At 41.7% G+C, this 15868-nt stretch overlaps 1 protein-coding gene across 2 annotated transcripts; it reads left to right on the plus strand.

Moving 5' to 3' along the window:
• The first annotated feature begins 471 nt into the window (after nt 1-471).
• Nucleotides 472-13349, plus strand: foxk2a (forkhead box K2a). 2 transcript variants are annotated; one of them, XM_080455953.1, is made up of 9 exons: nt 472-1195; nt 3521-3715; nt 3852-3993; nt 4333-4479; nt 5344-5537; nt 6070-6281; nt 7043-7300; nt 8722-8907; nt 11386-13349. In XM_080455953.1, the coding sequence occupies exons 1-9, from the start codon at nt 885-887 to the stop codon at nt 11589-11591; spliced, it is 1851 nt and encodes a 616-aa protein (XP_080312079.1). In that variant the 5' UTR covers nt 472-884; the 3' UTR covers nt 11592-13349. The 2 variants fall into 2 exon arrangements, with proteins under 2 accessions (XP_080312079.1, XP_080312078.1); XM_080455952.1 differs by having other exon boundaries at nt 474-1195; nt 7001-7300.
• The last annotated feature ends 2519 nt before the right edge of the window (nt 13350-15868 follow it).

Raw genomic sequence — 15868 nt, forward strand, 5'->3', positions numbered from 1 at the left:
CAATCCGGCTTTTCTGAGCTTTTTCAATCCTATTTAGTTTTGAATTGTGAACTGTACTTCCATGTGCTTTTTCTCTGCAAACTTCTAAATAAAGTATTCAATCAATCAAAAAAAAAACCTGTCTGATCTATTTGATGTTTCCAGTGATGATGTGTGAAGCTCTTGAACCACTACTAGCTGATCTCAGGTCATGAAGAGTGGACACCTGAGAAGTCTGGGCACCTCAACGTTGAAATGGATTTCCCCCCCCCCAAAAAGTGTAAAAAAAAAGGGGGAAATGTATGCTTTGGAAAATAGGTAAAGTATACATAATTTAAACATGCTTGAACATATTATATGTAAGGCCTATAATATGTCAACAATTGCTACAAGCAACCAAACATTTTAAGAGCCCCTGAACTGAACTGAAACTCCAATCCAGTTTGTGCTTTTCAAAAGAGCCACGACTTCCAACTCGCCGTCGATCTGCGTGTCAGGGCCGTGCGGTGCAACCAACCCTTCCTACTAGACTATTTATATTGTTGTTGTCATTGGTATAAACACGACACAGCTGCCTGGCCCACGGCCGCCTCTCATTGGTCGGACGCGACGCCCGTCGCGGTACATCCGCCCGTTTGGCCGTCTCTGATTGGCCGATGCCTCTTTCTCCCTCTTTCTCTCTGTCGCGGCGGTGGGTCGGAGCCGCTGTGTGTCTCCCCGGTCTGGCACGTTCCTGCTCTCAAAAATTGTTCAACGGATTAAAATTCGGATTCCCCTATTTTTTAAAAGACCCCACAAAAAAAACTCCCAACCCCCACTAAATCCCGAGCACGTGGCTCACAAAGTGTGGCTCCTATCTTCCCCATAATTCAACCCTAAAATCGAGAGCAAAAAAAGCTAAGAAGATGGCGGTGGTAAGCGCGATGATGTCGGGGTCGTCGGCGGCACTGGCGGTAGCCCGGCTCGAGGGCCGAGAATTCGAGTACCTGATGAAGAAGAGGTCGGTGACGATCGGCCGCAACTCGTCGCAGGGCTCGGTGGACGTCAGCATGGGGCACTCCAGCTTCATCTCGCGGCGGCACCTGGAGATCTTCACGGCGGGCGAGGACGGCACCGGCAGCGGGGACTTCTACCTCCGGTGCCTGGGGAAGAACGGGGTGTTCGTGGACGGGGTGTTCCAGAGGCGAGGGGCTCCACCTCTCCAGCTGCCACGGATGTAAGATTAAAACATATATATATATATGTTTATATATTGATCAATTGTTTTATTTTTGATCGGAAATTTATATTGAGGCCACGGATCTATGTCTGGATTGAACGTCCCTCGCTTGTGTTATTGTTGTGTGTGTGTTGTTGCTGTGCTGCTGCTGCACGTGTTGTGTCCCGGGCCGGCAGCAACACACCCAGACACGCTAGCATGGGATGCTAACAGAGGAGCAGCAAACAATTGAAGCTGTTTGTTTGTGTAACTACTGTAGTACTACTGACCTGCAGTAGTAGTAGTAGTGTTTGTTTACACACACACACACACCACATATTGGGATTTGATGTTGTATAGTAAATGATAAGCCGTGCACTGTGTGTGTTATAGCGGCTACTGCCGGCTAGTACAGGAGTGTGTTGAGCTTCTGGCTCAATGTCAACCTGGCCTCATGTTGGCAGTGATGCCAGATTTTTGTGAGAGAAATAAGCAACCAGGTCTAGGAAAACAAGCCCAAAAGAAGCCTTCGGCTATTTGAAAATAGCCGCTCTACAAGCTCAAAACGCGTCGCGTCTGCGATTTTCAAAACATCTTGGAAAAACTGAAATATTTGCAATATGTTTTTTTTAAAATATATTTTAACAACACAAATCTGGTACGGGGGTCTCTGGCATACAACATTTTCAGATAATAATTCAGACAAGTCTTCATTCAATAATTAAAACTAGGAAACGAGCCCAAATAATCAACTACACTTTAGAAACGAGCCCAAAAAACCGCAACCACCAATATTTACTAGCAACTTTACAGAAAAACAAGTCCAAAGTCGCTTATAATAAGCAGACATGGCAACACTGGTGTTTACACTGCCGGCTGCGTCCTTTTGCACAGGAAGCTCCCGGTTCATTTCAGTGGTGGAAGAAGTGCTCTTGCTTCATTTTTATTTTTACTATTTTATGTAACAGTAGAAAGACTACAGTGTAAGAAATACTCTTGTTACAAGTAAAAGTCCTGCATTCACAATTTTACTTGAGTACAAGTACAAAAGTATTGTCATCAAAATATGTATCAAAAGTACAATTAATAATTATGCGGAATGGCCCATTTTGCAATCATAATGTAATTATTAATGGGTTGCAGCTGGTGAAGGCGGTCTTTGTGCTACTGGGTAGCTTAACCTATAATAATAACAACAATGCATGATTTATCAGATAATGTACTAAGCAGTCAATGTAACTACATCTTTCAAATGATTGAAGTGGAGTAAAAAGTACCTCTGAGATCATGTAGTGGTACTGTAAACGGAAAAATAGAAATACTCAAGTACCTCAACTTGAGTCAATGTTCTTTTGTACTTACACCATTGGTTATTTTAAATGTGAGAGTTTACAAATGTGACCAGCATTTGTACACTGAGTTACAAATGTTTTTTGTTGTTTTATTTTATTTACTGTAGATCTTTTATTTTAACCTTTTTTTTTTCTTTTTTTATTATTATTATTGAAATGATCTCCCTGCAGTGGAAGTAATTTTCTGTAACATTAGGCAATGAATGCCATCGGTCAGCAAGTGGTCCAAATATATCCTATTAATAATAAATAAGACATGGCCTGTTACATAACAGCTGTGATGGACATCCATATTTAAATCCTGCCCAAATGCTCCCCACCTAGCTTCTGTTGACTCTCAACTGGCTTACATGTTGCCAGTGATATCATTAGGGTGAAAGAGCTACTTATATTCTTCTCTATGATATATATTATAAGAAGGCATAGTAGTTCCCCCTGACTTAACCTGTTATGAAAAGTATTTGTGCCTTATGCATTTAAACAAATATGAAGAATCATTTCACAAATGTAATTTAAGTTGGTATATTGATTTCTCACAGATCTTTTACATTGATTTATAAAAAAAGAGGGCACATGTTTCAGTTACAAGAACCTTTTCAAGAAAAGTCCTTGTGACCAAAATGTCACCCTTTTTTATAAATCAATGCAGCGGTGAAACGTGCAGGATTGGCTTTTTTCTTTGGAAATGTACCTTCGCACACAAGAGAAGTAAACTAGTTGTATGTTTTAGGTCTGGACAATATATCAAAATAGTCTTGTGAGCTTGTAGATCTGCTAATTTAAAGTCTGAAACATGTAATCAGCACAATATAATATCTTTATCGAGGTATTTGGTAAAAAAGTGATATTTGATTTTGTTTATATCACTCAGCCCTAGTGTGTGTGTGTGTGTGTGTGTGTGTGTTGTCTTAATTAGATTTATTAAGCATAAGCATTTTTGCGTGATTCACTAAAACACACTCGTGTTTTCTCTTGTCGTCTTTTCCCCCAGGTGCTGTTTTCGGTTCCCCAGCACAAGTATAAAGATCACGTTCACAGCCCTGTCCACTGACAAGAAGGAACGAAGGAACGTGCCGGAGTCACCGGTCAAGCCCGTCCAGCCACAGATTTCACCGCTGACCATCAACATTCCAGACAACATAGCCCACCTCATGAGCCCCTTGCCTTCACCAACCGGTACCATTAGGTGAGACTGAACAGAATTCTTCGACATCAGATGGAAATGCTAGCTTTCTCTGTGTGCGTCACCGCCTTCATTGTGCCACACATAAGTATAGACTATAGAATGTAAGACTCACAAGGGACTCTTCTTAATTCCACAGCGCGGCAAACTCTTGCCCCTCAAGTCCACGGGGGGCAGGACTGTCCAGCTACAGGATGGGCCGTGTTTTGACCTCTGACCTTATAGGGGACAACTCCCAATCAGAAAATGACAAAGAGGCCTCAGGTGGAGACAGCCCCAAGGTATGAGAGGAACAGCCGTGATCTGAATTAATCTTCCGTCATGTATTCCTTTTTTTTAAAAAGTGGTTTAGAATGTGTGAAGACAAGATTCCACTCATCATAATGTGAGCATATCACAGGACAGTGAATGTGCCTGGTTACACATTGAAGTCTAAATATTACCCAACACCAGTGAAAACCTAGACTTTGGTGTGCGTGTGTGTGTGTGTGTGTGTGTGTGTGTGTGTGTGTGTGTGTGTGTGTGTGTGTGTGAAATGAATGTGTGAGCCAGTCAACCTGTAAACATTTTAAGTTTTCTCAACGATGGCGCCTTATTTTTTTTGGTTCTTCTTTCCACAGGATGACTCCAAACCTCCGTATTCATATGCACAGCTAATAGTTCAAGCTATCACCATGGCCCCAGATAAACAGCTGACACTGAATGGAATATACACACACATCACCAAGAATTACCCCTACTACCGGACAGCAGACAAAGGCTGGCAGGTCAGTGTCTCATCTCCTCTCTGCTCAGTCACACTCTTGCTTCTTCCATTTGTTCTGGTACAGTTTGAGCAATTTCAGTGAAATGCATTGATATTGGGCCCTATATTTTCTGAAATGTCTGATGTGCCAGGCTCTGCTGCACTGCTACATTCATCCAGTTGTCATGGATTTAAGTAGATCCTTTGATAACACTACGTGAACATGTTTTGTGTTTTGAAAATGATTCTTCCCTGGGGCGTGCTGAATGGATTCTGCTCCAACCACGCAGCGTCCCTCATTCGGTTCCGTCTGGAGACCAGTGTTGCATTTCTCCCTCTCGTTCTGCCCTCAGTTTCCTGTCTATCTGCTGTTGTATCATAATAAAGAAGGAAGAAAGACTCATAAAACAAATAAGGGATGAATAAGATAGAAGAGTCTAAGGATGGCGTAGCCTCCCTGCCCAATCTTTTACTACGAGTGCAGTTGTTGAACAAAGCCACTCAAATCACAATGCAGTGGTGAAACCGCACAATACAGGAAAAACTGTCTGCTTGTGTGCATGTCAACTATTGTGACTGTGGCCGTCTACATCTCCTTTAGGATACTTTCACAATCTTAATGAGTTTCACTTTCATTTCACCAGGCATTTCCTGGTTGTGCAGACTTTTCATGCTGCATGCATTTATGGCCAGAGGTGCCTCTGTTTTTTTGACATCGTGCACACAGTGGCAGGAGCTGTTATCGGTCTTCTTTTGAGGGGACATGCACACATACAGACAGACGGAGAAACCGTTAAAAGTCTTGGCCTCCGGCCATGCCTGAAGAAAAAAGAAAATGATTTTAACACCCATGTTATGTTTTTTTTCCCCCCCCTGGTTCTTCTAGAACTCAATTCGCCACAACCTGTCCTTGAACCGTTACTTCATCAAAGTAGCACGGTCCCAGGAAGAGCCAGGTAAAGGCTCGTTCTGGAGGATTGACCCGTCCTCCGAGAGCAAGTTGATAGAGCAGGCTTTCAGGAAGCGCAGGCCTAGGGGGGTACCCTGCTTCAGGACTCCACTAGGACCCCTGTCATCCAGGTAAAGCCTTGAGTTGCTCTAGGTCATTCATTGGTTCTCAATCCCCAGGGGGTCCCCAGCAAATTGTGTTAATATAGCGTCACAATAATGTTAACCTTTTATACTTTGGCTATTCAAAAATAGCAGATATACAAGCTCATAGCGTGGCACCGAGTGCCGCGCTATGAGCTTGTATGTTTGCTATTTTTGAAAATTTGTGCAAACCTTTTGGATATCTTTTTTTAAAACAACATTTTTAACTCAAATATTTGCCTCTGGGGGTCCCTGGAACAAAATATTTGAGATGGGGGGGGGGTCCGTGGCCAAATCATTTTGGAGGTCCTTGACATGAAAAAGTTTGAGAACCACTGCTGTAGGTATTCTCAGAGAAATGGTTCTAAATGAACTTGTCTGGTTAAATGGGGGCAAAATAATAAAATGTGTGGGGAAGAATTTGAGAGTTGTGGTTGTTGGATGATTGCTCCTTGTACAAGCATTGCCGGTCAGGAATCAAAACGTAGCTCTGTTCTTTTCCCCCCCTTTTTCATCCCAGGAGTGCTCCTGCCTCTCCCAACCACACAGGGGCACTGTCTGCTCACTCCAGTGGGGTCCAGACCCCAGACAGCCTGTCCAGAGAGGGCTCCCCAGTTCCCATGGAGCCAGAGCCCACCCCACCGCCAGCCCCTGCCCCTGCCCCAACCACTACTACAGTCCAACCCAAACTCGCTGTCATCCAAGAGGCCCGCTTCACACAGAATGCCTCTGGTAAAAGACAAGAGCAGTACCCTGCATGCCATACCATTTTATACCAGACATACGCTTGTTTTGATTTGTGGTCACAAAATGGTTGGCCACCACTATCCTAGTTCTTTCCATCGTGTCAATCATTCATGATTGACTTCTTTCCACACTCCACAGAGTTTCGCAGGGGAACGCATAACAAGGTTGTAAAGCAGGGGTTCACTAACAGTGTGCCGTTATAGACAAGATCAGGTGTACCATGGGATTTGTGACAACCACACATTATTACAATATATACACAACTATACTTTTTTCACTATCAGTACTTTGTGCAAACTCATTTCCCAATACAGAGGCATTATGGGCATCACTTCCTGTCGATTTGATACCTGATCAAATCGACAGGAAGTGATGCTCATAATGCTCTAGGAAACTTGTGGATATCCCAAACAATATCCTTTCATCCACCTTTCAACCTGGCATCCCTATTTTAGACATGTCATTATAAGTGAACATTGTACGTAAATTCTATTTTAATACACACACACTTTTTTGAAATGAAGAAAAAAGAAGCTCATTACGCGTTGCGAGCATGTAAGATCTATTTTGGCTATGAATACAGGTGTGTCTTTGATATTTTGACTTGCCCCATTGGTGTGCCTTGGGCGCAAACAAGTTTGAAAACCACTGTTTTCATTTAAACGTGTGTCCTGTCTTTTCTGTGTTGGAATACAACAACATAGCCAGACCTCTTCTGGAATTCCTTACTCCCTTCAATTCAATAGGCTCGCCACTGAACAACCAGCCGGTGCTGATCGCCGTGCAGCGCCAGATGCCTCAGACCACCATGAAGCCTGTGACCTACACCATGGCCACGCCAACCATGGTCACGTCCGCCAACTCCAACTCCGTCATGCAAACGGTGCACGTCGTCCACCAGATCCCCACGGTCACCATGGCTGCGATGACCGGAGGACAGACCGCCGCCACGATCAAAACGGAACCTCAGGAGAATGGAGGTGGGGACCACCAGGAGATCAAAGGTTTGGTTCGATCCCTTCCTTTTTAGTCCCAGGGTGGACTGTTATAGTGTGTTGTCAACTTGTCATCCCAACTCAAACACTACATCAGCTGATGTCACTAATTACCGTAGTTGTGCCACAGATTAGAAGTTAGAGCCTGACCTTCATATAGAGCAATGAAGTCTGACGTAATTCACGCATCCTACCTGGGCTGTGTTTTTCCCCCCCCCCATTCTGAAATCCCATAGACTTGTTTAATATCGCTTCAAATAATCAACTGTGTTCCAAAAATAAACAAATGATCCCGCCGGTTTGACTCGTATGGATATGAAGCATCAACTGACGGTGAGAAAAAGCTAATGTTACTTCCACAGAATTAGTTAAATGTTCGCCAGAATCAGACTGTATCAAATATGAGTGACTGAGTGACTGACTATCATAAACGATACAGAGCCACCTCCCTGACTATCGCTGAGACAATTTGTTTATTTTTGGACCACAATTCTTATGAGACGATTCTAAGATGACCCAATGTTATTCTCCATAGAGAAATTACTTCTGCGAACCAGGGGATGAATGAGTGACGTCAGGACTTCTGTACTCTATTTGACATTATAAGATAACTAATTAAAATAAACATAATATTTTGTTAGATGAAAACTTAAAATATTTGAAAGCCTTTGAAGATGTTGCCCAAAATAGGGACACCTGGTCGAAAGTGGTAAAAAATTGGGACACATCCTTCTGCTTAATTCAGTCAAAAAAGTCAAATGATGGCAGATATATCGGTCTGATCCCTTCCTGTTTAGTCCAGGGTGGTCCAGTCACTTTACAACTGTACTGTTACGTGTGTTTTCATTCCAACTCAAACACTACACAAGTCCATGGCTGGGTTTTGTAATGGTGCCGGTGTCTTGGTTGTGTGTAACACGTTAATGAAATGGCACTTTTTTGTGATGCGGTCTCCTGCCCCAGTGGTTGCACATTCTGGATGTCATACAGCTTTGTCGAAGTGTTTTGATCGTATCGCCAAGAAACGGGTGAATAATTATTATTGTGTGTTGAAAGGTCTTGGTTTAGAGCTACAACGAGGGACTTGTTGTAATGAATAAAACATTAAATCAATCTTTATGGGACAGTATGTTAATACAATATACCTACTGTAATACATCTGCAGTGTTTGGAGGTGGTCTCCATACTCTTCAGTTGAGAAATATAGACCCTGGTGTACGGTAGGACACAGACTGTTTGACAATGTCAATAGTTATTTGAAGCAGACCGCACTGGATTGGACACTAGTTGCGCTGGCATCTTTATTGTAGTTCGGACATCGTTGCAATTACCTCTGAATGATAGAGCTTCAAACTGCTTGCCATCAACTTCAGGCGACTTGCCAGTTGCCACACATTCAAGTCATTCTAAATCTATTTCTCCCTCTGTAGTAAAAGTGGAGCAGGTTCCAGCCATCACAACCTCTATAGGTGGAGGTCGCATCATCCAGACCTCTCAGGCCACGCCTCTTACAACAGTTACCATTGTGCAACAAGCCCCGCTTGGCCAGCATCAGCTTCCAATAAAGGCCATCACACAAAATGGGACCCACCTTGTTCCCATCAGCACCGCCACAGGTAACACCTTTTCACACAAACGGCTGCTATTTCAGGATAGGAGGAGGATTTGGATAAAGCTGTATTGATTTTAAATGTTTTTATTTATTAACCCATTAAGACCTGAAGCCGATTCTGCAAAATGTCTTCTAAATCTCATTTTTTTGTGAAAAAACGTATGTTTCTATATCAGTGGTTCTCAAACTTTTTCATCTCAAGGACCACTCAAAATGATTTGTATTTGGCTGCGGACCCCCCCATCTCAAAATATTTTGTTCCAGGGACCCCCAGAAGCACAGATTTAAGTAAACGATGTTCGCTTTAAGATAATATATATATTCAAAGATTTGCACACATTTTCAAGATTTTTCAAAAATAGCGAGTGCCGCGCTACAAGCTTGTATATCTGCAATTTTTTAATAGCCAAAGTGTAAAATAATGTTTTTTTTTTAGCTCAAATCAAAAAAATTACACAGATGCGTTCCAGGTCCTAACAGGGCTCCGACAGGTCAGGTTGGTTATTGTGGGTCAGCAATGTTCGGAATTCGCCAATCAGGATGCAAATCGGACACTGTGTTCATGATTTGCGGCCACTCCTGTTAACTGTAGATGTCAATCTTAGCCAATCAGGATGGAATATGAAAAATAAAACGGATCCGTCTTGATCGCCTGATTTGCGTGAAATTGGGATAAAATATGAAGGAGTAATATAAAAACTAATGTTTTACATAAGTCGACCTCCTGGTGGGGCTTTAACACATTCCATGCCAGAGTTTAACTCATTGGCCGCCATTATCGCATTAATACGATCTAATAAATAGTTTTAATATAATTTTTTTCCCCCCAGTCATTTTCGACCATAATAGGGAAACAAACGGTTTTTCACACGCTATAAAAAACGATCGGAGACCTCCCCTCCTATAATCTATGGTCTGGGTGACGAACAGTCATCCCCGTCGTGTATCACATCGTAATTTTCGCCGATCAGAGAATCTGAGACATTCCACATCCGGTTCATGTGTTTGACTGTGTGAGTGGGTGTGGGGGGGGGCGAGAGTGTCAGCGAGGCGATCAAGCTGGTATGTGCTGCTCTCTAGTGGTGGAACGATCAAAACGATTCAACTGTCCAGCTAGACTTTCTATATGTGAATTAAATAACAAAATAACGAAACAAAAAAACACGAAAATCGCTGGCAAGGGCTGCTATGAACGAGGTTTTAACTCTGGCAGTCAATGAGTTAATATCATAATGTACTCACCAGTGCCAGCGATTTATTGTTTTTTTTTTTTTTTTTTTTCACGTCATCACAGACATCGCTAAATCCGTTAAAATCGCGCGTTCAACTGTTTGTAAACACACAGGGGATCTGTGTGAGACAACCAGAGAAAACCGTTTCGATCTGCGATCCGCCATCTTGAAGCTACAGCGGTTTATGCTAAACAGCGATCAGCGATGAGAAAAACAACAACCGAGATGTAGTTTCCGCTTTAGAGTGGAGGCGGTTGGGAGCGAAAATCTCCGGATACGGATAATTCCGTTTCCGGTGGTGCTACAATGAAATGTGTCGGGGCGAACGAGGCCTACAATGAAATGTGAACCTGTGAGTAAAAAAAGAAAAAAAAGACCACTGGCACGCTGCGCAATTAAGTAGGTTCGCGTAGATCGACGCTATTGGCACTGCGTAGATCGACGCGATTGGCACTCAATGTGTTAAAAGGCAGATGTGAAAAATGAAGGGCAAAGGTTTTTCCTTGGTCTCTCTAGGAAGTATGCGTGGAAGGTTTTACACAGATCGGTGCAGTTATTGGTAAAAACACGAATCGGCCTGTTATAGCACACCATGAGGCTTTCCTTCCTCGGCCTAGTGGGAATGTGTGTGCAAAATTTCACGGAAATCGCACGCTGTGTTCATGATTTGAGGCATTTTGTTCAAAACGGAGCACTCCTGCAAACTTCGGAAGCCAATCTTAGTCAATCAGGATGGAATAGAATTTTTTTAAAGACATGTTTTGTTTAATGACTATAGAGCTACTGTGTACTGATTTGCGTGCTGTTTGGACAAAATCTGTTGATGTACTGTCAAAAAAATTGTTTTGCAAAAATTGGCCTCCTGGTGGCACTATAACAGGCCCATGTGAAAGATTTGGGGCAGAGGTTCTGCTCTGGTATCCAGCGAGTGTGCACAGTTACAATAACACTGCAAAATCAATAAATAAGTAGGCCGTAAAGTACTGAACACATTCCGTTTAAAGTTAACCGAAAACAAAATTAAGTAAGAGATACTTATTTCACGGAGGAAATTCTTCATGGAACATAACAGCAATTCCTTACGCATGCCATGTTGCAGATTGCGGTCTATTTCTTGTGCATTTTAGCACCTGGCACCATGTCTTATACCCGAACGGTAATGGAGAAAATTTCAAAAATGTATGTCTAAACACTGGCTTGCGTGGTCGGTTCTAGTATTAAAAAATAAACTTTTCTTTTCTCTCTGCCAGCTGTGGCGAACCCTCTCCATCTCCTGGCGACCCACGCATCGGCCTCTGCATCCCTTCCTACCAAGAGGCAGAATGGAGACCAACAGCAAGACCAGCCCGACAACAAGAGGGTTAAAATCGAGGCGGATGAAACCACAATTAACAACAACCCCGATACGGACAGAGACGGAGATGGGAGGGCCAGGGAACAGGCTGTCAACAACTAGCTCCTCTGGCCTCGATACCGACCCCTGCTATACTCCGTTGAGCCTAATGAATCTACTATTCCATCTTAACTCACTCTTCAGTTCTCACCTCCCTCCCTCTTCCGACTCTTACCTGGCTTTCATCTACTCCAAGGTGCCAAAAGGAGAAGACGTGCAAAATATACCTACGGACTACAGAATGTGTGATGAGCCCTCCCCCCCTCCCTCCCCCCCTCCCTGGGTATAAAAAAAAGACATGGAAATATGATGCAAGAACTTAAGACCAAAATGAAAAGTGAAAGGAAAATAAAAATGAAGAACGAACGAAGTTGCTGATGTTTGTGACCCCCCCACCCCACCCCACGCCGATTTTCGAGACTGATGGAAATATTTACCGATAACGAGAAGCACAGGTGGTTTCAATAAAAAAGAAAATAAATAACTAAAAAGAGAATGAGAAAGACTTAACACACGGTTGCAGAACAACAACACAAAAAAGGACCTGCAGACATTAGCCATGTAGCCAAGCATGGGGCTTCATTTATACCCCATCGTAAGATGGTGTCGCTTGAAAATGGATGATCTATAATCTCAAAACGCGTCGCAGCACATTGTGAGCCTGTAGATCGGCTATTTCCGGCAAGTGGCACATCGTATGACAGAGTATAAATGAGGCTTAAGATTCTCTCTGCCGTCCCAGCAGAGAGGCCGACTTGGACGGTATGGTTCCATGTTTTTTTTTTTTTTTTTTTTTTTTACTCAAGACGTGCTCCCCAAGGAAGGGAAGGACCCAAAACGCCATCGTCCCGGTAGCATTGCGGACGAGCGCTCGGTGTGTGTCTGATAAGAGAAAGGAAAAAGAAGAATGGAAATCAAAATGACAGTGATGCGTTCCGCAAAGGGAAGCGTGTGTATGTGAGGACATTCCCATCTTCGGCAGCTAGTCTCCATGTTGACCTACCTAATACAGTTGTGAGTAGATATGCAGTATTCCGTTGTACATGTGTATCTTTGGATCTTTTTTGAGTGTTTCTCCGTTTTTGTTTTCCGTTTTGTTTTCTCCCCCAGAGGCACAGATATCTAGTAATAATTAAGACGACACTATCAGCTATAAGTGGGGGGTCTTAAAAAAATCATTTAAATAACACCTGATATTTTGGGATCTTTTTTTAATTATTATTTGTATGTGGACTCTTTGTTCAGTGAAATGAATGTAGTCTCCTTTTCCTTAAAGAAAACACTATATGGAGTGGATTGTTCTTTTCATATTTTTTTTTTCTTCTGCTCAGTCAAATGCAAAAGAAACTTTATCACTGTACATCTACAGATTTTTTTCATATTTTACAAATATCCTAAGAGATAAAAAAGTATATTCCCATGCGTATTTGACCATATGCTTCTTTGAGCTTGCATGTTACGGATCTAGAGACTATGTACTTGAGCAGATAACTGAATATGGAACTGAAGAAGATTAGACTGAACCTATGCTATATGATTCTGACCAGTGCTGCACTTACCCTCATTGTTATTTTTCTTCTTTGTTCTTTCTTTTACGTTCTCCGTGTCATCGTTGGCTATTATGTTTTGTTTTCTTTTGTTTTTTTCTTTTCTTTTCTTTTGGTGTTGAAGCTGGAAGTCTCCTTGTTCAGTTATTTTATTCTGTTCAGGCTAAGAAGTCTATTCAGATTGTATTCTATGTTTCACAAGGAAAACAAGTGATAGATGTTTGTTCTGCTTAAGTGGGTAAATGCTTTTTTTTATAAATTAATTTAAAACATCTATTGCAACTTTGTCTGTGTTATTTATTTGCACACATACAAGAGGGGCCTTTGCACTAAAAGTGTGAAATTATGCTTCTTAGGGCACGGCCACGCCGCACTTTTATTTTACCTCTGGTGCGGAATCTGCCAATGCTTTTGTCAATGCAAATGCGTGGATTCATGGTCTTGCGCATTTTTTCCAAGAATCCTCGCATTTGCGTTGACAAAGCATTGGCAGATTGGTAAAATAAAAGTGCGGTGTGGCCGTGCCCTTAACTTTAAGAAACTGACTCCAGAAATCAAGTATTCCATAGCGCAGTGACTGACCTTGTTTGTTTTGTTTTCTAAGGGTAAATGGGAGTAAATAACCTGTTATTTTAACCTTTCCTACAATTTGTTTTGAATTTTCCAAAAGATTACCTCTAAAACATTGAAATGTTTCCAAAATATTCAAAAATAGTGAAAATAGGACTACAAGCTTTTTTTTAGAATAGGGCTTCAGTATTTGTGTTTTTGTTCGGGTCCCAGGGAGACACCAAATTTCTCTTTCGGGTCTCGAGCTGAAAACGTTTGGGAGCCACTGTTCTAAGGCCAGACTGCATGAAACTGGCTGTAGAAATCAAGTATTGTATAGAGAGGGAAGGCCTTTCCATGCATGCCAGAGAGGTTTGCATAACTGCTTCAGGAAGCCTATGCGACACCTGTGTAATGCTTACTGTGAGAACACTTCTAGAAGAGCTTCTTAAAGGTAGGGTAAGTGATATTTTTTGGTCAAAACCATTTTGTTATATTTTGTTTTGAATATTGTACTATATACTGATGGTAATCATTTGTACAGAGCGTTTGTTCAGTCACAGGTTCTCCCCGTCTCTCCAGCTCTTTAGTAAACAATATACGTACATTTTCAGGTAGGTGACAACATTTCAGCCAATCATTTATCAGCTTCACCTTTTAATAGTGTTCCAGTTCCAATTGTGTCTGCTCATGTCTTTGTCATCACCTCCAATATCACTTCTATCTACTGTATATCCTGACTGAGTTTCTGATTGGATATACTGTAATTGGTATCCCAAACTGAAAAAGCATTTTCTGTTTAATAAAGAGCTGGAGAGACATGGAGACTTCTTTTACTGAACAAACACTAGCAATGGGTAACAACACTTATTTTAACCAAAGTAAATCACTTACCCTACCTTTAAGGAAGCCCTCTTAACTAAACCATATGGATACAAAAATACGAAAATAAGCATCACGGCATTGACCCTACATGGCAGGATTTGAACCTACGACCTTGGGAACATAGAGAGTCTCGCTCTCAACAGAGTAAGCAACCTAGCTCCTAATTTTGTCATGGTTTTCTTTGTCCTGAGGCTAACATACAAAAGAACGCTCCAAGGGTACACTAAGAGACATATGCTGAAACCTAAGTGTCTAAGTGATGGTCTAGAGGTCTAATGATCAGACTCTCAGCACAGACATTCCACGTTCAAGTCCCAGTCCTCCTATCAATGCTAGAGTATTTCAGCTTAACTTGACTAATCAAAGGCTAACATACAACAGAACACTTCAAGAGTACTAAGAGACGTCTGCCAAGAGTGACTGAGGGATAATGTAGTGGTCTAATGATCTGACTTTCAGCACAGAGGTTCCATGTTCAAATTCCTGTCCTCCTATATAGTTAAATTTTGGAGTACTTTGACATTTTCAAGGCTAAAATACAAAATAAAATAACAATTCAAAAGTATTAGAAGACATGGGCTGAGGCTCAAAGGTGCCTTGGCGCAATGGTATATGGTGTGCTTGTTTGGTTGCTTCTGCTACAGACAGTTTGGCAGGTTCAAGTCCCATGCCATCAAGGTACTGTTTCCTGAGAGGTAAACATGTTATGCCCAAAAAAAAAACCTGTCCAGCATAATTTTTGCAAAACCATTTAATAATAAAAAATAATAAAAATCTTTCTGTAGTAAGAGGCAGTAATTTTACGAAATCAATGGTCATTGGTATGTCACAATACACAATACTACATCAATATTCTACATCAATAAAAATATGCCATCAATGATGTTTTCAGTGCCGTTTATAAAGCCCTGCATTTACTTTTTTCAGCCAGTAGGTGTTCGTGGCAATCACATGAGACCAAAATAGCTCCCGGAAGTTTTTTGTTGTTGCCTCTTGTAGTCAAATGTATTTTCATCAATGTGTTTATGTAGTTCATCAATGTATTTAATAATAATAATAATAATAATAATAATAATAATAATAATACCAGCTAATGTCCCTACCTTGTTGACATAATTATTTTAGCCTGCTTTACAATATGTTCTTTATTGGTAGTTTATTGATTTAGACTGAGGGAAAGGGAAGGAATGTAAGTGAATTCATTGTCAGTAATCCCATCAGCGTGTTTTTGCTACAAGGTTTGATTTGGACGTCGTTTCAACATCTTCTGGCACAGCGTCATGGTAGGTCACTATGTTAAGACACCATCTATATGATCCAAAGGCCATGGGTTCGAACCCGGCTGCTTCTTTACTGTGA

This window comes from Gymnoscopelus braueri (genome assembly GCF_963280865.1).
Source record: "Gymnoscopelus braueri genome assembly, chromosome: 17".
Classification (NCBI taxonomy): domain Eukaryota; kingdom Metazoa; phylum Chordata; class Actinopteri; order Myctophiformes; family Myctophidae; genus Gymnoscopelus; species Gymnoscopelus braueri.